Here is a 24492-nt window from a genome sequence, read left to right as displayed (position 1 = left end):
TAATCCTAGCACTTTGGGAGGCCGAGGTGGGCGGATCACCTGAGGTCGGGAGTTCAAGACCAGCCTGACCAACATGGAGAAACCCTGTCTCTACTAAAAATACAAAATTAGCCAGGCATGGCGGCACATGCCTGTAATCCCAGCTACTCGGGAGGCTGAGGCAGGAGAATCGCTTGAACCCGGGAGGCGGAGGCTGCCATAAGCCAAGATCACACCATTATACTCCAGCCTGGGCAACAAGAGTGAAACACTGTCTCAAAAAAAAAAAAAAAAAGGCGGGGGGGAGGGGGGGGCCTTCCTAATTTTTTATTTCAGAAAGAAACTTGGTATCCTTGGACCTGAGTGGCAGGAATGGAAGGTACCTTTTTTTTTTTCCTGAGACAGTCTTCCTCTGTCACCCAGGCTGGAGTGCAGTGGTGCAATCTCAGCTCACCGCAACCTCCACCTCCCGGGTTCAAGCAATTCTCCTGCCTTAGCCTCCCAAGTAGCTGGGACTACAGGTGCCTGCCACCACACCCAGCTAATTTTTGTATTTTTAGTAGAGAGATGGGGTTTCACCATATTGGCCAGACTGGTCTCGAACTCCTGAACTCGTGATCTGCCCGCCTCAGCCTCCCAAAGTGCTGGGATTACAGGCGTGAGCCACTGCGCCCAGCCAAAAGTATCTTCTTTTTTTTTTTTTTGAGACGGAGTCTCACTCTGTCACTCAGGGCTGGAGTGAAATGGCACGACCTCGGCTCACTGCAACCTCCGCCTCTTGGGTTCAAGTGATTCTCATGCCTCAGCCTCCCAAGTAGCTGGGACTACAGGCACACGCCACCATGCCTAGCTAATTTTTGTATTTTTAGTAGAGACAGGGTTTCATCAAGTTGGCCAAGCTGGTCTTGAACTCCTGACCTCAGGTGATCTGCCCACCCCAGCCTCTGGAAGTGCTGGGATTACAGGCATGAGCCACCGCACCCAGCCTGGAAGATATCTTTAGAAGTGACTGGTGAGGATGGTGTTTGTGTTGAGAGGAGAGGCAGACAGGAACAGACCACATGGGGCCTTGAGGACTTTGAACGAGGGATGACATGCATTGAGTTTTTTGTTTTTTGTTTTTTTGAGACGGACTCTTGTTCTGTCACCCAGGCTGGAGTGCAGTGGCACAATCTTGGCTCACTGCAACCTCTGCCTCCCGGGTTCAAGCAATTCTCTTGCCTCAGCCTCCCAAGTAGCTGGGATTACAGGCACGCGCCACCATGCCCAGCTAATTTTTTTGTATTTTTAGTAGAGACAGGGTTTCGCCATGTTGGCCAGGCTGGTCTCGATCTCCTGACCTCAGGTGATCCACCCGCCTCGGCCTCCAAAGTGCTGGGATTACAGGTGTGAGCCACCTCGCCTGGCCGGCACTGTGTTTTTAAAAGCTACTCTGGCTGGCTCCTGGAGAAGGACCTGGTGAGGGAGGGGCCAGGATGGAGGAGGACTCAGGGAAGCTATGCAGTCCCCTGAGGACAGGAGCTCAGACAAAGGGGGAACGCAGAGAAGTAGATGGAGGTGAGAGAGATTTTGGAGGCCAATGGACAGGACTGGGTGATTAGCCGGACACAGTCCAGGGCAGGGAGAGGGAGGTGTCAAGGATGCCTCCCAGGTTTCTCTGTGAAAAACTGGCTGGTTGGTGAATGGCTGAATAACCAAATGAAGGAGTGAATGAAGGCAACAGAAAGAAAAAATGATGGGCTGAAGTTGGGGACACACACATGAGCATCCAAATGCACTCTGACTTCTGGCTTACCATCCTGGGGAGGCTCCGGGCCAACACAGGCCTCAGAGGAGGAGTCAGCCTCCCTTCCCACGATGACCCGCAGCCTTCCTTCCCCATTCTCTGTGGGGAGAAGTGGGGTGGCAGCCCCTGCCCAGGGTGCCACACTCATGGAGGAGGAGGCATCAAGGCTGGAATTGTCAACGTCGTCTGTTTCCTCTGGGGTGTTGGAAGAAGAGCCTGTACCCTCAGAAAGCCCACTCCAAGGGAGCAACGTCTCCCGACCTCGGAGCCGCTCTTCCACAGCAGCCACAGAGCCACACACCTTTGGGAGAAGAGAGAGAAGGGAGCTCATCAGGAATTCTCTCTGAAATAGAAATGCTAACATCTGGCCTCCCAGCAGAGAGGGGGCGGGGAGCAGACTGAAGAACCTAATGCTGGTTGCTTTGTCTGAAAAAACCACACCCTTCCTTTGAAAAGACCTGTGCTTGCCCACCAACCGCCCTGTCAAAGATGAGACGGCATGACCCAACATGGGCAGATCATAGTACCCCACTCCTCTGGCCATAGGGATTAGTCTAGATTTGGGCATGTGATCGAAGCTGGCCAATCAGAATCCTTCCCTGAAACTTTTCCACCTAGAGCTTATTGGGGAAAGACCTCCAGCCTTTCCTCTCTAGTGGTAGAACCAGATGCCCCACTACACCCAGAAAACCCATTTACAGTAGGGGAAAATGAAAGCTCAACACAGAGTAAAGCAGAGGCAAGCAACAGAGAGAGAGCCACAGACACAGAGACACAATGGCTGTACCTTTGGTGTTTGAGATCCTGGGTCTAACTTCCCTGAAACCAGAGCAATGCCTGTCCTCTCTGTTGTTTGGTTAAATGAGACACTAAGTTCATTCATTCGCTAATTCACTCATTCATATTCTTCCCCTCTCCCTATGTCTGTGTGTGTGTGCGTGCACATGTGTGTGTGTGTAAGAGTTTAAGTTCCTAACACTTTCAATCAAAAAAACACAAATAATATAGATGTTGCCCTGGAAGGTTTTTCTGGTTAGGGAGGTTAGGAAAATTAGACGGAAGCAAGGAAGGAATGTTTCTTCTTCACACACACACACACAGAGCACACATACATACCCTTATACCTGTAATAACAATAACAAATCTCATCTCCTCAGTGCCTTGCAAAAAATTCAGTATACTGATGTATCCATTTCTTTCTTTCTTTTTTTTTTTTTTTTTTGAAACAGTCTCGCTCTTACTGCAGGGGCGTATCTCGGTTCACTGCAAGCTCTGCCTCCCGGGTTCACGCCATTCTCCTGCCTCAGCCTCCTGAGTAGCTGGGACAACAGGTGCCCGCCACCGCGCCTGGCTAATTTTTTGTATTTTTAGTAGAGACAGGGTTTCACCATGTTAGCCAAGATGGTCTCGATCTCCTGACCTCGTGATCCGCCTGCCTCGGCCTCCCAAAGTGCTGAGATTACAGGCGTGAGCCACCGCACCCAGCCACTAATGTATCCATTTCATACACAATGCATGAATTTTTATAGATAAAAAATTAAAAGATCAGAAAAGTTAAGTTCCCTGCCTAAAGCCACCCAGCCAGTCCAGTAAATGGCAAAGGTGACCATCAAACCTAGGCCTGCTTATCTTCCAGTCCCTGACCCAGCTGTTCTTTCATCTTCCTAGCTTGGTTGTGATGTACTAAGAGCTAAGGCCATCTCCTACCTCTTCTTACATCTAAAGTGCCCTATCCCCTTTATTTTACGTGGCAAATGTCTCATCCTTCAAGGCCCAGGTCACATGTTACTTCTTGAGATAAATCTTCACAGTAGATGCCCAATAAATATTTGCCAATCTAAAGACCGCATTTCCTTGGAGCTAGGCGTGGCCATGTAGCTAAGTTCTGTTCTGCTCTCTATTATGTGAGAAAAAGTGATGCATTTCCAGGTTATATATTTAAAAGAAAGGGAGTGTGTCCACCTTCTCCTTTTAACCCTCTTTCACTGGCTGGAATGCAGGTGTGATGGCCTGAGCAACATCAGCCATCTTAGACCTGACATGGAAGCCACATGGTAAGGATAGCAAACAAACAATATAGAAGGAGCCTGGGTCCCCAATACCGTGGCACTGCCACATTAACACTGGACTGCGTAAATTCAAACTGTTACACTAAAGAGAATAAACATCTATCTTATTTAAACCACTGCATTTTGCAGTCTCCTTGTTATAGCAGTTTCACCTGCACCTTAAGTGACACACTGAACAAAATAATGGAATGAATAAAAGAATGAAAGTCTTACTGAAAGAATAATTGGTTGAAGGAGACAGAACTTTTTAGAATATAAATCTGATTATGTCCTACCTCTGCTTAAAAACCTTAGTGAGGCTGGGCACAGTGGCTCACGCCCATAATCCCAGCACTTTGAGAGGCCAAGGCAGGTGGATCACCTGAGGTCAGGAGTTCAAGACCAGCTTGGCCAACATAGTGAAACCCCGTCTCTACTACAAATACAAAAATTAGCTGGGTGTGGTGGCACACACCTGCAATCTCAGCTACTCGGGAGGCTGAGGCAGGAGAATTGCTTGAACCCAGAAAGTGGAGGTTGCAGTGAGCCGAGATTGCACCACTACACTGTAGCCTGGGTGAATGAGTGAGATTCTGTAAAAAAAAAAAAAAAAAAAACCTTAGTGGCTCTGCAAAAATCCTTACTGTGCCTACAAAGCCCTCTATCATTGGACAACTCCTTCCTCGACACACCCAACACAAGCCACTGTGCCCCATGTGTTGTGTTCTAGCCCTTCAGACCTTCTTCCAGGCCCTTGAACGTGCTGAGCTCTCTCTCGGCTCAGGCCATTTGCAGGGTGTTCCTTCTGCCTAGATTGCTCTTCGTGTGCTTAAACACCCCTTCCTCAGGAAGGTCAACAGGGTGGGGTCCTCATCATACACTATCCTGGCGCTCACCACACAGACAATTACTATGCAATGTCCATGAGTTCCAGGAGAGTGGACCTGGGTCTGCCTTGTTCCCGAACAGATGTGTCCCCTGGCCCCAGTGTACAACTGCGGAATGAATGACTGAACATCGGGGCACATGGACACTTGGGGGACACCTGTGCTAGCAAAGGCTGAGAACAAAGACTGAAGCCTCCAGCTCCTGCCACGTGACAGTGCAAGACGATGGACATAAGGCTGAACTGGGAGTCCAGAGAGCTCTGACAAAAACAAGTTCTGTGGCCTCATTTTCTTGTCTGTGGCCCTTCACTTGCCCTTCTGTAAAATGGGAGGCTTGGGCTACAGCAGTGGTTATTGAAGATTTTTTTCAGCTACCAAACCCTTTCCAGAGAACCCAATATAGTAACTGAGAGAAGTCAAAGTGGGTGTCTGGTCCGAGTCACAGGTGGGGGCCTGCACCTCCCCCAACCCCTCTTGCTGCCAACAGCAATTCCTGAGTATTCTCAAGGAGCCCTTCTGGGCCCAACACCACTTGAAAATCACTCTGCTAGATGATTTCTAAGGGTCCTCCCAGGCAGTGGAGAGTTTGTCCTTAGAAAGACCAAGCAAGGCCGGACAGAGCGGCTCATGCCTGTAATTCAAGATACTCGGGAGGCTGAGGCAAGAGAATTACTTGAACCCGGGAGGCGAAGGTTGGAGATAGCACCACTGCACTCCAGCCTGGGCGACAGAAGGAGACTCTGTCTCAAAAAGAAAAAAAAAAAAAAGATCAAGCAGTAGTCTCTTGATTACCTTTTACCATGGAAGCCACGGCTACTTCTCATGTCCAAAAAAATCTCTTACCCCGTGTAGTGGCTGCTTTCTAGGACGTCCGCCTAGTGCATGGGCTGAGCACACTCCCTTTCTTTGGGACCTGGCGCCGACACCATCCAGGGATGGAGCCCTGGGCAGCCCGGTTTGCATGCTGGACCGCCCCAGCATGCCTGATTGGCCAAGCGGTAAACAACTGACCCAAGTTCAGCCAATCAGGTTCTCCCTCTGTGGTGGGACTCAGGGTGGGGGCTCATCTCTCTGTTATAAACTGCGGGCAGAGCCGTTCCCTCCAGAGAACACAGAGGAAAGGCGAAGGGGCCTATAGAGAAGGGGGAATAAAGCCGATTCACAGAGAGTTCATCGAGTTCAGTTAACATCCGCGGGTTTGGTCCTGCGCCCTGAGGCCCTGCAATACCCGTCCTCGGGCTCCGCACTATCCATCCCTACACCGCCCTTTGGCTGACGGGAGCTCTAGGAGGTTCTGCGACTTGCAAGCAAGCACAACCCTGGTTTGTGCACCAGGCCTCTGTGAAGGGGCCGTCCCCGATGAGGTGGACCCACGCGCCCAGGCAGCGAGGCCGCTGCAGGCGAGGCTCACCTCCTGCAGGCTGGTGTTACGCCTCCGCAGGCACAGGCAGGCAGCCGTGGCCAGGGCCTCGGCGCAGTCCTCCGGAAGCCTCCCTGCGCCCTTCTCCAGGTACTTCTGGCAGATCTCCTTTGCCATCACGTTCTCCACGCCCGTCTTCCTGGAGCAGAGCGAGGCGGTGCTGCTTGGAATTTCACTGAGGAGTAAGTCCTTCTGTGGGAAGAAGGGTAGAAACGCCCTTGCGTGAGCTGCAGAGCTGCGAGAGCCAACGCACGCGCCCCACTCACCTCCAGAGCTGCAAAAAATGCTCAGAAAACCGACCGGACATCGTAAGACTAAATGCAAGGATTCCAGAAAGAAGTAAAACCCCCAAGAAATGGAGAAGGATTCGATTTCCTACATGCACAGGACACTCCATAGTGAACTCATGCCACAAACGTGGGGCCTTAATTTTTCTAGGCCTCGGTTGGTTCATCAGGAAAATGGGAACAACAAAAATACCTACACCAGGGCCGGGCGCAGTGGCTCAAGCCTGTAATCTTAGCACTTTGGGAGGCAGAAGCGAGTGGATCACTTGACGTCAGGAGTTCGAGCCAGCCTGGCCAACAGGGCGAAACCCCGTCTCTACTAGAAATATAAAAATTAGCTGGGCTTGGTAGTGCACGCCTGTAATCACAGCTACTAGGGCGGCTGAGGCAGAGGAATTGCTTGAACCTATGGCGGGGGAGGTGGGGGGCGGAGGCTGCAATGAGCTGAGATCACGCCACTGCACTCCAGCCTAGGTGACAGCGAGATTCTGTCTCAAAAAAATAATAAAATACCTACACCTAGGACTAACACAACCATTCGATGAAACAGTGCACCTAAAGCACAGAGAGTGACATCTGACACGGAACATTCAATAGTCTTTTAGTGATAATAACTAATAGTAATAATAGCTACCATTTATATGGCACTTACTACATGATAAGCACTTAATAATTTAATCTTATTAACAACTACATGGACAATCTCTTATGATACAAACATTTCAAATGTAGGATTCTGACCTATATACATAACAGGAGAGCCACTATAAAGAAAATATTATGTCTATACTTCTTATACATTTTGTATTTACATATATTTTATATTTTGTACCACATAAAATGCAGCAATCTGAACTATGCATACAATAGAACATATGCTATATAAATAATTTTATACAAATATGTAAGCATATTTAATATAAATTATATTGTATATTTCATGAGTAATATGGTATATATGATTAGCATATATAAATGTTACAAACATACTAAATATTGTAAAAACATGTATTGTAGGCCAGGCGCGGTGCCTCATGCCTGTAATCCCAGCACTTTGCGAGGCCGAGACTGGCAGATCACTCGAGGTCAGGAGTTCGAGACCAGCCTGGCTGACACAGTGAAACCTCGTCGCTACTAAAAAATACAAAAAATTAGCCAGGCATGGCGGTGCGTGCCTACAGTCCCAGGTACTCGGGAGGCTGAGGTAGGAGAATTGCTTGAACCGGGGAGGGAGAGGCTTCAGTGAGCCAAGATTGCGCCACTGCATTCCAGCCTGGGCGACAGAGTGAGACTCCGTCTCAAAAAATAAATAAGAAATAAAAATAAAAATAGGCCAGGCACAGTGATATAATCACAGCTCACTACAGTCTCAATCTCCTCGATTCAATCGATCCTCCCACCTCAGCCTCCCAAGTAGCTGGGACTATAGGCACATGCTACTGTACTTGGCTAATTTTTAAATTTTTTGTAGAGATGGAGACTCATTATGTTGCCCAGGCTGGTCTTGAACTCCTGGGCTCAACTAATCCTCCTGTCTTGGCATCTCAAAGTGCTCAGATTATAGGTGTGAGCCACTGCACCCAGCCTAAATGTTTATTTTTTTTTAAAGTGTACTAGTGTTTAAAGCTGATAATCAAGAACAGTAGAAGTGTATTATTTTCTTCTTTTCTAGAGGCAGGGTCTCACAATTTGCCCCAAATGGAAACCTGCCATCATTGCTATGTATATTGATGCAAAGACTAGGACAATAATCAAAAAAACTACAGAAGACACCTAGTGTTTAAACAGGGGTTGGGGGACTGAGAACACGCGATGAAAGGATGTCAAGGGAACTTCACCATGGAGGAGTCGGCAGCTCCACCTGAAACCACTGATCAATCTTAGCACTAAAACCTTAACACACTGATCGGTCTTAGCACTAAAAGTAGGACCACAGGCTACGCCCCGTGTAGTGAAGCAGTGGGAGGCTCACAGCACCTCCAGGAAGTGTTCTTGACAAAGGCAATGACCATGACTCTAAACAAGTCACAAGTGCTAACTGCCAAATATAGGAAATATGAGGAATAGAGAAACAAGGGAAGGAGACCACAGGATGTAATCAGCAAAACCCAGAATGTGAGACAGTCTGTCTACACAGGGCAAATGACCTAGTCTATGCAAAAATCCAGCGACATCCAAAATGAAAAAGGGCATTGCGGGAGAGGTTGTGAGAGAATAAGAGTCTTTTTTTGGTTGTTGTTGAGACAGAGTCTCGCTCTGTCGCCCAGGCTGCAGTGCAGTGGCACGATCTCGGCTCACTGCAAGCTCCGCCTCCCGGGTTCATGCCATTCTCCTGCCTCAGCCTCCCGAGTAGCTGGGACTACAGGCGCCCGCCACCATGCCCGGCTAATTTTTTTGTATTTTTAGTAGAGACGGGGTTTCACCATGTTAGCCAGGATGGTCTCGATCTCCTGACCTCGTGATCCGCCTGCCTCAGCCTCCCAAAGTGCTGGGATTACAGGCTTAAGCCACCGTGCCCGGCCAAGAATAAGAGTCTTAAGAAACACAACCATGCCCGGGCGTGGTGGTTCACACCTGTAATGTCAGCACTTTGGGAGCCTGAGGCAGGCGAACGCTTAAGCCCAGGAGCTCAAAACTCGCCTGGGCAACAAAGTCACTTCCCATCTCCATATAAAAATTTTTTTAAAAAATGAAAAAAACAAACATAACCAAAGTAATATATGGACATTTTTGGGGTCTAGTTTCAAACAACCACCCTTAAAAAGCAACTTTTGGCTGGGCACGGTGGCTCACACCTGTAATCCCAACACTTTGGGAGGCCAAGGCAGGAGGATCACTTGGGCTCAGGAGTTTGAGACCAGCCTGGGCAACATGGCAAAACCCCATCTCTATTAAAAATACAAAAATTATCTGGGCCATGGTGGCACACACCTGTGATCCCAGCTACATGGGAAGCTGAGGCAGGAGAATTGCTTGAACCTGGGAGACAGAGGTTGTGGTAAGCCAAAAGCACACCACTGTACTCCAGCCTGGGCCACAGAGGGAGACTCCATTTCAAAAAAAAATTAAAATTAAACATAAGTGGTTAATTGGGGACAAAAGTTTACCTTTCCTTTCATTTCTACTCTCCAAAGGTAACTCCTGCTAATAGTTTGGATTATATTATTTTCTGCTATACAGCTATAATTATTTTGGTTATATATTTACTTATATAATAATTATAACAGTATCCTAAAAGCTGTTGAAATAATAGCAATATCAGCCTGGGCAACATAACAAGACCCCATCTCTACATATAACAAATTAAAAATTAGCTGGGCGTGAGGGCACATGCCTGTGGTCCCAGGTACTTGGGAGGCCGAGGCAGGTGGATCACTTGAGGTCAGGAGTTCAAGACCAGCCTGGCCAACATGGTGAAACCCTGTCTCTATTAAAAATACAAAAATTAGCTGGGCATGTTGGTCCATGCCTGTAATCCCAGCTACTTGGGAGACTGAGGCAGGAGAATCAATTGAAGCCAGGAGGCAGAGGCTGCAGTGAGCGGAGATTGCACCACTGTACTCCAGCCTGGGCGACAGAGCAAGACTCTGTCTCAAAATAAAAATAAATAAATAAAATAAAAATAAAAATTAGCTAGGAGTGGTGGCACGTGCCTGTGGTCCCAATTACTTGGGAGGCTAAAGCAGGGGATCACTTGAGGCCAGGGGTTCAAGGTTACAGTGAGCCATGATTGCACCACTACATACTAGCCAGGGTGGCAGAGACCTTATCTCAAATAATAATGATAATACTAATAGTTAACATATATTGTTTATTATGTTCTAGTTACTATTTTAGGCATCTCACATATTATTTAACCTTCAATAACCCTGTCAGATGCCAGGCACAGTGGCTCATGCCTATAATCCCAGCTACCCGGGAGGCTAAGGTGGGAGGATCCCTTGAGCCCAGGAGTTCGAGGTGACAGTGAGCTATGATCATGCCACTGCACTCCTCCAGCCTTCGTGACAAAGCAGATAGGAGATAGGAGACCCTATCTCCAAAAATGATAACAAACAAACATACCTTGTCGGTGGGGGGGTACTACTATTATCCTCAATTTATAGAGAAGAAAATATGTGATACAATGTTTTCATTCATTCATCCATCTATTTTTAGCAAAAATGTGATCATACTATATACTATTCTGAATTTGCTTTTTTCACTTGGAGATATGTCCCTGTCAGAACGTACATGTCTTTTTCAATTTACTTTTTTATTTTTTTGAGACAGAGTCTCACTCTGTTGCCCAGGCTGGAGTGCTGTGGCGCAATCTCGACTCACTGTACTCTGCCTCCCAGGTTCAAGCGATTCTCCTGCTTCAGCCTCCTGAGTAGCTGGGATTACAGGCACTTGCCACCACACAGGGCTAATTTTGTGTTTTTAGTAGAGACGGGGTTTCACCATGTTGCCCAGGCTGGTCTTGAACTCCTGAACTCAAGTGATCCACCCACCTCAGCCTCCCAAAGTGCCGCGATTACAGCTGTAAGCCACTGCGCCCAGCCTCTTTTTCATTTTTTTAAAATAAGAATGTTTGTGTTGGCTTTATTCAGAATTGCCAAAACCTGGAAATAACCCAAATGTCCAGCAACTGGTAAATGGATATACAGTCATCTATCCATACAATGGAATACTCTTCAGCAATGAAAAGGAATGAATTACTGACACGTCAACAACATGGATGAATCTAAGCACCATGCTACATGAAGGGGGACAGAAACAAATGGGTGCATCCGCCATGGGCCCATTGATATGACCCTCTAAAGAAGATAGACCTATGTGGACAGAAATTAGATGAGTAATTGCCAGGACCTGTTAAGTGGAGGGAATTTTCTGGGGTGACAAAAATATTCCGTATCTTGATTGTGGTGGTGGTTACGTGACTGTATACATTTGTCAAAACTCATACAGGCTGGGCGCCATGGCTCACACCTGTAATCCTCACACTTTGGGAGGCCAAGATGGGAAGATCGCTTGAGCCCAGGCATTCGAGGCTGCAGTGAGCTACAATCATGCCACTGCACTCCGGCCTGGGTGACAGGGCAAGACCCCTCCCTATCTCTAAATCAAATTAAATTAAATTTGGCCAGGCGCAGTGGCTCACTTCTGTAATCCCAACACTTTGGGAGGTCAAGGTGGGCAGATCACCTGAGTGATGTCAGGAGTTCAAGACCAGCCTGGCCAACATGGCAAAACCCTGTCACTACTAAAAAAAATACAAAAATTAGCCGGGTATGGTGATGCACACCTGTAGTCCCAGCTACTCAGGAGGCTGAGGCAGGAGAATCTCTTGAACCCGGGGGGTGGAGGTTGCAGTGAGCCAAGATCACGCCCACTGCACTCCAGCCTGGGCAACAGAGCGAGACTCTGTCTCGAAAAAAAAAAAAAATGCCACTACAAATATCCTTGTTCATCTGTCTCTCCTCACATGTGTGCATGTTTCTCTAGGCACAAATGGAATTGCCGTGTCAGAGGGTACTCATATTTTCAATTTAGGTGGAAACCACCAAATGCCCTCAGGAAACACTGTGGCAACTAACACTTTCCCAAGCCTGGAGGAGGCCTGCTTCCTCCTACCCTGGGCCACAGGAAGTCAGCAAGCTTTCCTCCCTGACTCAAATCTTGATTAACCATTGGATTGCACCTACCACAACAGAACATGATAAGAGACCATACGAGAGTCTAGAATAAGAGAAAGAAACTACATTTTAAAAAATTGTTATTTTCCACATTTTTAGAAATCATTAGCAAAAAAATAATTCTAGACAACTTCCTGTCAGTGCCTCAAAAGCCTCCTTCCACTGTGACACTTGTCCGGGGAGCCCCAGAGGACTGCTAGGAAATCCATCTCAAGAAAATAGTCAGGAGATGAGAAACTGCCCCCAAACAGCCCCAAACCACATCTGAGCTGCCCAGACAGACCTCTCTGCAGCATATGGGATTGACTGCCCAAAAGGGGTGGAACTCACAGAGTTCATCAAAGGAACATGTCGTGACTTTCTGCATGGAGTAGGGAGGCCTTCAGCCTCCCTACCCCAGAGCCCAGGGGATGCTTCTGGGGCCCAGTCACCAGAAATAAATAAATAAATAAAATAATAATCTGTTCCAATGGCCTCAATACCCAGTAGGAAAAGGTGCCCCCTCTCAAACTGATGAGGAAGACTAGAGTTTGGATGAGATTTGAAACTCTGCAAAAGCCATGGGTTCAATTTAAACCCCACTTCCACCACTGGTCTCACTGAGGGGCGTGAGACAAGTCACTTCAGCTTGCCCTCAGTTTTCTCAGCTGTAAATGGGAATGATAATACTGAATTCGTATGGTTGGACTGTCACAAGAAACAAGCAGGAGACTGCTGTGGTTAAGAACTCAAGATCCTGTAATCCCAGCACTTTGGGAGGCCGAGGCGGGCGGATCACGAGGTCAGGAGATTGAGACGATCCTGGCTAACACAGTGAAACCTCATCTCTACTAAAAATACAAAAAAAGTAGCCGGGTGTGGTGGTGGGCGCCTGTAGTCCCAGCTGCTCGGGAGGCTGAGGCAGAAGAATGGCATGAACCCGGGAGGTGGAGCTTGTAGTGAGCCGAGATTGCACCACTGCACTGCAGCCTGGGCGACGGAGCGAGACTCCGTCTCAAAAAAAAAAAAACTCATGATGTCGGCTCAGGGAGATCTGACTCAGAATTCCAGCTCTGACACTTGGTAATTCCAACTGAGATCCTAGGCCAAACTCAGAGCCAGCTTTCCTCATCTGCAGATGAATATAATGACTCTATCATGGAAAAATTGAGATTATTTAGGTAGATAATGTATGGAAAGTATTTAACACAAAGTCAGGCTAGGTTGTTATATTTTTATTCTTTTTTGAGAGAGGGTCTCACTCTGTCACCCAGGCTGGAGTGCAGTGGCGCAATCTTGGCTCACCGCAACCTCTGTCTCCTGGGTTCAAGCGATTCTCCTGCCTCAGCCTCCCAAGTAGCTGGGATTACAGGTGTGTGCCACTACGCTTGGCTAATTTTTGTATTTTTAGTAGAGACAGGGTTTCGCCATGTTGCCTAGGCTGGTCTTGAACTCCCAGCCTCAAGTGATCCGCCCGCCTTGGCCTCCTCCAAAGTGCTGGGATTAGAGGTGTGAGCCACCACACCCAGCCAGGTTGTTATATTTTTTAAATGACTTTGTATATCAGATCTTTGGCCTACAAAATGGAAATTGTTTTTATTATAGAAACTTGTTTAAAAGGGCTGAAATTAACTTTTATCAATTTGAGGAAAATCCCTAATGAATTGCCTGATATACAGAGAAGTGCTTTCTCTTTTATACAAGTGCTTTCTATAAACATTCCAAAATCTTTTTTTTTTTTTTTTTTGAGATGGAGTCTCGCTCTGTCACCCAGGCTGGAGTGCAGTGGCATAATCTTGGTTCACTGCAACCTCTGCCTCCCAGGTTCAAGTGATTCTCCTGCCTCAGCCTCCCGAGTAGCTGGGATTACAGGCACATGCGACCACACCTGGATAATGTTGGGGGTTTTTTGTAAGTTTTTTCTTTTTTTTTTTTTTTAATAGAGATAGGGTTTCACCATGTTGGCCAGGCTGGTCTTGAACTCCCGATCTCAAATGATCCACCCACATCGGCCTCCCAAAGGCTGTGATCACAGGCATGAGCCACCGCACCAAGCCCCAGATGCTATTATCATGAAAAAGCAATGGTTGGCTGGCAGGTGGGGATGGGAGGTTAAAGCTGCTTTGTGGGGATGCAAATGCAACCTTGTACCAGGCCTCATTTGCATGTGTAAAACTAGCTAGAATTGAGGTCGTTGCCCTCTCTACAGAGCTGTGAGGCCCAAATATACCTCCCAGCCAGATGTGACAAGTTCCCTTACCAGGTAAACCGGGCTTCGGTTGTTATCCATTGCAGGGATGCCCGTGAGGACCTCGGCCAACACCTGGAGAGAACAGAACGTGAGTTAGCATGGTTCAGACACTCGTGCACACAGCCAGGCAGCAGATTCTGTCTTCTCTTCTCAGTTCTGAGCTCCAGGCGCAGCTCTGCCATTGCCAGCAGACACACCTGCCCAAAATCTGGAACGTGGGAATATCACTAAACACCTCCTCCAATTAAAGATGCCACCAAGCTGCCAGTGGAAGGTTGTAATTAATTGATAGCCAGGCAGAGAAGACGGTTTTCAAAAATTCATGTGTGTGTGTGTTTATATGTATTACCATAAGATATATATAGGTATAGATAAATATAGATACACACACACATATATATACACTATTTTTTAAAGATTGTTTCATTTAAAAATCCTTCAGCTGGCTGGGTGCGGTGGATCATGCCTGTAATCCCAGCACTTTGGGAGGCTGAGGCGGGCGGATCACGTGGTCAGGAGATTGAGACCATCCTGGCTAACACAGCGAAACCCCGTCTCTACTAAAGATACAAAAAAATGAGCCAGGCGCGGTGGCAGGTGCCTGTAGTCCCAGGTGCTTGGGACGCTGAGGCAGGAGAATGGCATGAACCTGGGAGGTGGCTCTTGCAGTGAGCTGAGATCGCACCACTGCACTCCAGCCTGGGCGACAGAGCAAGACTCCGTCTCAAAAAAAAAAAAAACAAAAATCCTTCAGCTATGGCAAGCAGGCATTGCTCTGTGAATCTCAGGGAAGGAAAGACTCTGCATGCAGGCAGGTATCTATTCTAGACAAATCTTGCAGCATCCATAGCATGTTTCACTCACAGGCCTTTACTAACATTATTTATTCATTAGTGCATCCACTCGCAGAAGGAGCACAACCCTGTATACGTGTAAGTCACCACAAAATTGGCAAACCATGATACATGTCTTCATAAACAGGAAACTGCTTTGAACGGGGTTTCTCAGTAGAGACAATGCTATGATGGCTAAGGGCCCTACAGTCAGGCCTGAGTTCAAATTCTGACTCTGTTCCTTATATGCTCAGGTGATCTTTAGGCAAGTAACTAAAACCTGAGCCTCAGTGTCCTCATCTGTTAAATGGGGACTAGCAGTTGTGAATATTAAAGGCGTGAAGACCCCACACTTAGTGTGGAACCTCTCTCCCACAGCATCTCTCAAAGCAAGTCAGAATAGGGTCACATTTATAGCCAAGAATCCCTCCAAGCCTGGAAGAAGGAAAGGATAAAGGTTTTAAACCACCCAGGATTAATAACACACTGGCAGTGACCAGAAAAGGGCAGCAGAGGGCATCACTGCTGCAAGTGGGACAGGAGCCAATTGAAAAGGGACTCCTGACAGGTCCCTGCCAGGAAGGGACGGAACAAGGGGAAATGAATAAATAAAGATTTCCTGTGCCCCTTTCACAGAGCAGGCTCTGAGCCAAGTCCTTTATAGAGGTCACTGAGCACTCACCAAAAAACACTGAGCAATGCACTGTGATCCCCACAGGAGGAATCAAAGTTCAAAAGCGTATCAGTCAACCAGAGGCAGGGCTGAGCAAAAGGGTGGCAGGAGCCAGGAGGCATTCAGTGAATGAATGGATGGATGGGTGGTAGATGGATGGATGGATGGATGGATGGATGGATGGATGGATGGATGGGTGGGTAGGTGGATAAATGGGTGGGTGGGTGGGTTGGTGGGAGGGTGGGTACATGGGTGGACAGGTGGGTACGTGGATGGATGGGTGGGTGGGTGGATGGCTGGATGGATGGGTATGTGGGTGGGAGGGTGGGTGCATGGGTGGATGGGTGGATGAATAGATGGATAGGTGGGAGGGTGAATGGATGGATGAGGAAGTCATCTGTGAGGCTAACACACCAGTTAGAAGGTCAAGAGTAAACAGATATCAGAAGGAGGGTGTAAAGGTGGGAATAACAATAACCACAGTCATCATAATATTCTTGGTAGGTGCAGGGTGCAGGGTACCATGCTCACCTGCTTATATACATTATTCCATTCATCTCCATGTGTATCGTTAGCCCTATCTTACAGAAGGCATAACTGAGGCCCAGAGACAGAAGTGCTAGGTGTAAGTCACACAGCTGAAAGTAACTGAGCTGGGCCTAGGGGTTCTATCCCCCTGGTTCTTTTTTTTTTTTTTTTTTTGAGACAGAATCTTGCTCTGTCGCCCAGGCTGGAGTGCAATGGCGCGATCTCGGCTTACTGCAACCTCTGCCTCCCAGGTTCAAGTGATTCTCCTGACTCAGCCTCCCAGGTAGCTGCGATTACAGGCACATGCCACCACACTCAGCTAATTTTTGTATTTTTAGTAGAGCCGGGGTTTCACCATGTTGGCCAGGTTGGTCTTGAACTCCTGACCTCAGGTGATCTGCCCACATTGGCCTCCCAAAGTACTGAGATTTTAGGCATGTGCCACCACTCCCTGCCCATCCCCCTGGTTGTTAAAGGAGCAAAAGCCTGGACTAGCCCTGCTGAGCTTCACTGAACAACTTGCAGTGGGGCCGAGGGAGGCAGAGGAACCAGCTGGGAGACACGGAGGTGCAGAATCTGGGGTTCTGGCTGAGGGCAGAGGTGACTCAGGGCCACGGTTCTGGTGGCAGAGGTAGACAGATAGGAGACTGTGGTCAGAGAGAGGAAGTACAGAGTTCAAGGCTAGAGAAGAAAAGAGGGTGAGGCCCAAGGGGCAGCTGTATGCACTTGGCTGAAGCCAACCTGACTATTACTCTTCTCAGCCAGCATTTCCCAGACTGGGTTCCATGGAACACTGACAAGGACAGATATTCTGAGAACACAAGGTTCCATAGTCAAATGAGCTTGGGAAACACTGCATACCCCTCTCTGGTGAATTCACAAGTACCAGATTAAAGGCTCACTACCATCCAACCAGCTTGAATTAATCTTGTGGTAAAGAAACCTGCTTGACTTTGCCTAATGCAATATTTCCAAGACTGTCAGGGCACAAACCCTTTTAACACATCAATCCTAGAGGTCCGAAGGAACTTGAGTTCTACAGAAATATACTTTGGAGACTGCTACATGCAGACCATGAGCTCCTGAGGGGAGGGACTGTGTTTTTGTTACATTCATATTCCTAGTGCCTGGCATGACGTAATGGCAGACAAGGATGGTGGTAGTGGTAGGGTGGGATGCTGGGTGGGTCAATGGTCGCTGAATGGATGGGCAGCTAAAGGGTAGATGGATGATCGGACAGCGATGAACAAATAAGGACAAATAGACAACTGGGTGGACAAGTGGATGGCTGGATGGGAATTACGGAAGTCAGGAGAGGATATCTGGAGCCTACTAGACCCTGGACACTCATGAGTGGTTTTCCTTCAAGGGCTGGCAAATTTCTTCTGTAACAGGCCACACAGTAAATATGTGAGCTTTTGGGGAGCATGTTCAGTCTCTATCACATATTCTTTGTGTTTAAAAATATAATCCTTTATAAATGTAAAACTACCCTTAGCTCACAGACCATACAAAATAGGCCACAGGCCAAAGTGGCCTGTGGGCCACGGTTTATCAGCCCCTGTTGTACTTTGATGGAACCTGTCTGTGTACCTCTACCGTATCCTGTGATTACAAAGGAGCCGTGGGAAGGACAAATCAAGGTGGGCCCCACTCTGCACAGAGCAGGACACTCTTACTATTCCACAGCTGAAGATGTCCACTCGCTTTGTCAGCTGCCCCACCCGGATGAAATCCTCTGGCAGATACGCGGCTGACGTCCGGAGCAGGTGAGTCTTCATCATGGTGTATTTTGACCTTTTGTTGACAGGACACAGATGAGCCATTGGGTGAGCAAGTTTGGGGGTGAGATTTTGGTCCAGCAAGACATTAGAGCTGTGGAAATGAAAGGAGAGAGAACCTTCTCATTTTGAGCTGGATAACAACAGGTTGCCATGGAGACCCTTTGGGGAGACAATATAGCAACCTCAGCTCCTGCAAGTTGAGGTCTCTAAAGACCCTCAGCATGGAGCTTCTGAGCCAGCCCTGACTGGGGAAGAGAGGGCATCAGGAGCACACTCCCTCCAGCAAATGGAGATGGAGTTCAGACTTAGTCTTGCTGCCCCAGGAATGTGGCCAAAGAAGTGCAGCCTCCCTGATCCCCACAGATGCCAACCCTGATCAGCCTCAGCTTGCCAAGCCTATAGGCTGTGCAGACTCAGTCTCTTCCACAACTGTTCCAACCCCCAGCTCTGGCCTGGCTGACTCAGGTCTAAGTGGCCAGCATCCTTTGTGACTAAACCTGCCCAGATCATGTAAAAAAAGAAAGAAAAAAAAAAAATTCCCTCTTGGCCGGGCACAGTGGCTCACGCCTGTAATCCCAGCACTTTGGGAGGCCGAGATGGGCAGATCACCTGAGGTCAGGAGTTCAAGACCAGCCTGGCCAGCATGCCGAAACTCCATCTCTACTAAAAATACAAAAATTAACCAGCCGTGGTGGTGTGCGCCTGTAGTCCCAGCTACTCAGGAGGCTGAGGCAGGAGAATTGCTTGAACCCGGAAGCAGAGGTGCACTCCAGCCTGGGCAACAGAGTGGTACACTGTCTCAAAAAAAATCATTTGATCTAGTCATCTAACCCCCAAGAGCAAACACTGAGAACATACTCCAAAATGGGAAAAAGCTAAGCCACATGTGCACAGATATATAGTGCAGGCCAGGTGCAGTGACTCATGCCTGTAATCCCAACACTTTGTGAGGCCGAGACAGGAGGATCGCCTGAGCCCAGGAGTTTGAGACCAGCGTGGGCAGCATGGCATGACTTCATCTCTACTAAAACAAACAAATTCAGCACAGCATGGTGGTGCGTGCCTGTGGTCCCAGCTACTTGGGAGGCTAAGATGGGAAGCTGCGGTGAGCTGAGATTGCACCACTGTACTCCAGCCTGGGCAAAAGAGCAAGGCCCTGTCTCAAAAAAAATTTTTTTTTGGCCAGGCGCGGTGGCTCACACCTGTAATCCCAGCACTTTGGGAGGCCAAGGTGGGCGGATCACGAGGTCAGGAGATCGAGACCATCATGGCTAACACAGTGAAACCCTATCTCTACTAAAAATACAAAAAGTTAGCCGGGCGTGGTGGCAGGCACCTGTAGTCCCAGCTACTCTGGAGGCTGAGGCAGGAGAATGGCGTGAACCTGGGAGGCGGAGCTTGCAGTGAACAGAGATTGTGCCACTGCACTCCAGCCTGGGCCACAGAGCGAGACTCCATCTCAAAAAAAAAAAAAAAAAAAAAATTTTTTTTTTTTTTGGTATTTTTAGTAGAGACGAGGTTTCACCGTGTTAGCCAGGATGGTCTCGATCTCTTGACCTCGTGATCTGCCCGCCTTGGCCACCCAAAGTGCTGGGATTACAGGCGTGAGCCACCGCGCCCGGCCAAAAAAAAAACTTTTTTAGCATGTGTGTGTGCACGCCCGCAAATGCGCGGGTGTGTGTGCCAGGAGTGGTTAAGTAAATTATGGGCAAATTCCTTCACGGGAAGACTAAGACACTAAAAAACATGACGGTATACAATGTAGCAAAATGTTTACTATGTTTAAATGAAGGAGTAAAAAACAGGATGTGAATTGGTACCCAGGTGCTACCTCAGGACTAAGGATTTGTATAGGCAGGAAGTGAAAAAAGAAACAAAACCTAGAGGCCAGCTGATGAGTCATGGGGTAGGTTAGTGGTGACCTCTCTCACCCTTTCATTTCCTTGCCTGCTATTAGAATTATTGATGCAATCAAATAAAAATTAGGGGAGAGAGCCAGGGGTGGTGGCTCTCACCTGTAATCCCAGCACTATAGGAGACCAAGGCGGGTGGATCACCTGAGGTCAGGAGTTCGACACTAGCCTGGCCAACATGGTGAAAGCCTATCTACTAAAAATACAAAACTTAGCTGGGTGTGGTGGCGAGCACCTGTAATCCCAGCTACTCAGGAGGCTAAGGCAGGAGAATCACTTGAACCAGGGAGGTGGAGGTTGCAGTGAGCTGAGATCGCGCCACTGCACTTCAGCCTGGGTGACGAGTGAAACTCCGTCTCAAAAAAACAAAAAAAAATTGGGGGAGAGAAAAGAGGAAAGGACTTCCACAAGTCAAATGGAAAGAGAACTTTGGGGAAATACGAGTTCTGTGTCTCTGGAGCCAGTTCTGCCAGATATTCTGTTATCTTCGGAATCCCTCCCTATCCTAACCGTCCCCAGATGGGGACCTCTCCCTCTCATGTGCATGGCACTGAGATGCAGGGGTGCAGGCCTAACCTGCAGGAGCCTTCCAGACAAGATGCTAACACCAACAGCTACACAAGAAGGGGACAGGTCTCAGAAAAGACACTGAACGAGGAGCTCAAAATCCCAGGGGGTTGGCAGACATAGCCCAGAGTTCAAGGATGAGGTCCAGGCCAGCTGCTGAGTGGACAGTGAGACGCAGCAAGGCGTGGAGGGCTTGTTGGGAAAACAGCAGCTCAGAAAGACAAATGTGACAGGTAGCCAATTCATGCTGGGAGGAATTGGACTCGGAGCACAGCCCAGAAACACTCATTTTTGAGGGCATAACAGAGAAAAAGACATCCAGGGGAGAGCAGAGGAGAGGAGGTAGGAAGAGAAAAACAAAGAGGACAGGGGTGAGTGGCGGAGCGGGAGGTGAGCCAGGAATAGGCACCAGTTCCACCCTGGCAGCCCAGGCCCCAGCAGGGTCCAGCCCACCTCTCTCACCTCTTGACGTTGCTGTGGATGATCTCCAGACCATGCAGGTACTCGACGGCACAGAGCAGCCCTGAGCAGATGCTGACACGCTGGGGCCAGGGGAGGGGGTCTGAGCCACCCTAAGAGAAAGAAAAGCAGGAGGACAAATAGTCACGATGTACCTTTTTAAAGTCCTGATGGCAGCCAGGCGCGGTGGCTCACACCTGTAATCCCAGCACACTGGGAGGCCCAGGCGGGCAGATCACGAGTTCAGGAGATCGAGACCATCCTGACTAACACGGTGAAACCCCATCTCTACTAAAAATACAAAAAATTAACTGGTCCTGGTGGCGGCTGCCTGTAGTCCCAGCTATTTGGGAGGCTGAGGCAGGAGAATGGCGTGAACCCAGGAGGCAGAGCTTGCAGTGAGCCGAGATTGCACCACTGCACTGCAGCCTGGGTGACAGAGCGAGACTCCATCTCAAAAAAAAAAAAAAACAAAAAACAAAAAAAGGAAGTCCTGATGGCAGGGTCCCAGGCTCCTGACCCTCCTCCCACCCTTCATGTCCTCTGTCACAGGGCTCAGCATGATACTGTGAGTTTTTTCATTGTTTTGTGTTTGCTGGTTTTGAGACAGGTCTTGCTCTGTCACCCAGACTGGAGTGCAGCATCATAGCTCACTGTAGCCTTAAAATCCCAGGCTGAAGTGACTCTCCCGCCTCAGACTCCCGAATAGCTGGGATCACAGGCACGTGCCACCACTCCCAACTAATTTTTGTATTTTTCGTGGAGACAGGGTTTTGCCATGTTGGCCAGGCTGGTCTCGAACTCCTGGGCTCAAGCGATCCGTCCACCTCGCTCTCCCAAAGTGCTGGAATTACAGGCATGAGCCATGTGCCTGACCCTGTACTATGGGTTTTGACATCAGACAGATCTAGGTGTAACTCCCAGTTCAGACATGCACTAGCTGTATAATTTTGGAAAAAGACACTTAACATCTCTGAGCCTCAGTTTCCTTGGGTATAAAATGGAAATGTTAATCCCTATATTTTAGGGTTGCTGTAAGGATTCAAGGGAGTATATGGTATGCCCCTAGCATAGCACCTGCCACACAGTAGGTGCTCAATCAGCAGTTATTTTTATCATGTCCATTACAGAGGCTGCTCTGGAATTTCTCTCTAAAAGAAGCTGGATGGGAGAGGAGCTAGGGAGCTTGTGTTTGCAAGCCAAGCACCTGGGCCTTACGCGGATTTTATCTGTATTAGGGGAAACTTCACCAGGGCTGATGGGGATTGTGGGATGGGCTAAAGCCTCTCATTTGCTCCCACTGTTGTTCTAAGACTGACTCTCCCAGGCTAAATCATCACCGTTTTGTTTGTTTTTTTTTTTTTTTTGAGACGGAGTCTCACTTTGTCGCCCAGGCTGGAGTGCAGTGGCGCAATCTCGGCTCACCGCAACCTCTGCCTCCCGGGTTCAAGTGATTCTCCTGTCTCAGCCTCCTCAGTAGCTGGTACTACAGGCACGCGCCACCACGCCTGGCTAATTCTTATATTTTTAGTAGAGACAGGGTTTCACCATATTGGTCAGGCTGGTCTCAAACTCCTGACCTCAAGTGATCCACCCACCTCGGCCTCCCAATGTACTGGGATTACAGGCGTGAGCCACTGTGCCCAGCCTCATCACCTATTTTTGAAGCCCTGGCGTAGGTCCCACATCCTGTAAGAACTGGCCTGGACAGCCCCTGCTAATTTCTTCTCAAAAACTCTGAAACCTAGAGCCAGACGAACCCAATGTAAGCTCTGGCCTGACATTTGTCCTCTATGTTCCTTTGGGCAAGTCACTTTGTCTCTATGTGTCAGAGATTCCTCTTTTGAAAAATGAGGGAAGAAATTGCTTTGGTTGTGGCACGGCCTGGAGGTGATGACCTACGTAAAACCCTTATCACAGCAACCTGCATACAGTGAGTGCCCAGAAAAGCTAAAGATCATTAGTATGCCGTGAGTAACTGCTTTGTCTTGTCCCTGCCATGGGAAGCAATAATTCTGTTATGGAATAACTCTTTCCCCTCTATTTGAGGATAAGATAAGCAGAAGACCTGTTTTAAAACACTGTAATTTTTATTAAGGATTACCTTCACATGATATAATACTCTAATAGTAAGTTTGCTTCTTATCCTAGGCCCCAATCACCTAGTTCTGCTCCCTAGCGGCAGCCAGTAAACCAGTTTCTTGTGTATCTTTCCAGAGACATTCCATAAACACACAAGCAAATAGGTATATATTAGAAGAACATTTTATAATAAAAATTCACCTCCACTTTTCCATACTCTTTACCTCTTAATTCTTTTTCTTGTCCTACTGCATTGGCTAACACCTCCAGAACCATGACGAATGAAGTTAGTTCTATGAGATACCTTTGTCATGCTCTTGATTTGAATGAAATGCTTCTCGTCAAATAATTTTTTATAGATTTTTCCTGAAGATGTTTAATCAGATCTTTTTGAGCTTTTCTTTTTCTTTTTCATATTTTGTCATCCTCATTCAGAGGCCATGCTGATCTTCTCTGTATCGTTCCAATTTTGGTATATGTGCTGCCAAAGTGAGCACTTAACCAGATCTTATGTATCCTGGCCCCACTTCTCTCCTTGAAGTCTCCCTGGTCTCACCTAGATGGCCCCTCTCCCCTCTGAACTTCTGTAAGTCCTGAACCCTTGACCCCATGGCTGGGTGCAGCCTGGTCCCATTCTCTGACCATGACCCAGTCCCTTACCTGACCCTGCAGTCTGTCCTGTAGGGAACCATTTGCCATGTAGGGGTAGATGAAGCTGTGAAACTGTCTTGCAGCACAGAAGCCCAGCACAGGTAAGACATTGGGGTGGCAGCATCTGGAATCGGGCGTCAGTGCAGGTGTGAGGAGTCAGACGGAAAGAATGATCTACTTCCTCATGTCCCACCCCTCTTCTGCCCTCTCCTCCTCCAACGCCACCAGTAACCTCCCAGGTACCACATGCTCTGACCCCTAAGGGCCTGGCCCCAGGGTGGAAAGATGAAAACTGTCTGCCTTCAACGAGTATGGTGGTCCTCATCCTGCTTTACTGCTCTGCAACACATGACATCTCAACTGCCCCATCTCCAGAAACGGAGACTGAGAGGTTAAGGGACTTGCCCAAGGTCACAAACTAGAAAGCAGTAAAGCCAGGACCAGATCCCACATCTGCCTGACTCTAGGACTGGGGTTCTTTCCTGAAATCCTCTTCTGCTGGTTCTCAGTCACCATTCCCTCCTGACTTTCCTCCTACCTCTCTGACCACTCTTTCCTGGCCCTTTTCACTAAGACCCTCCTCCTTTGCCTTTCTCTTTCTGCCAGCTGGATTCCTCATCTTGTTTTGTATGTTGCTCCTCCAGGAACCTCCCATTGCTATAAGGAATATTCCCAAATCTCTTATCT

General features: G+C 48.2%; 1 protein-coding gene and 1 non-coding gene across 4 annotated transcripts in view; both read right to left on the bottom strand.

Annotated features, from left to right (window-relative positions):
• Positions 1–24492, bottom strand: part of IRAK2 (interleukin 1 receptor associated kinase 2) — an 80435-nt gene that overhangs the window by 3069 nt on the left and 52874 nt on the right. For all 3 annotated transcript variants that reach the window (XM_003826290.6, XM_034955762.3, XM_034955761.3), the window contains 6 exons: positions 23815–23929; positions 21076–21185; positions 18029–18224; positions 14325–14387; positions 6112–6312; positions 1775–2066 (listed from right to left, as the gene is read on the bottom strand). In XM_003826290.6, the coding sequence (XP_003826338.2) occupies positions 1775–2066; positions 6112–6312; positions 14325–14387; positions 18029–18224; positions 21076–21185; positions 23815–23929 (977 nt within the window). The remainder of the gene's footprint in view (positions 1–1774; positions 2067–6111; positions 6313–14324; positions 14388–18028; positions 18225–21075; positions 21186–23814; positions 23930–24492) is intronic.
• Positions 23544–23651, bottom strand: LOC112439379 (U6 spliceosomal RNA). Its single transcript, XR_003027675.1, has one exon. It is a non-coding gene; the product is annotated as a U6 spliceosomal RNA (small nuclear RNA).

The sequence above is a fragment of the Pan paniscus genome, chromosome 2 (assembly GCF_029289425.2).
Source record: "Pan paniscus chromosome 2, NHGRI_mPanPan1-v2.0_pri, whole genome shotgun sequence".
In the NCBI taxonomy this organism is placed as follows: domain Eukaryota; kingdom Metazoa; phylum Chordata; class Mammalia; order Primates; family Hominidae; genus Pan; species Pan paniscus.
Note: the sequence above shows the minus strand (reverse complement) of the source record. Positions and strands in the feature narration are given on the sequence as shown.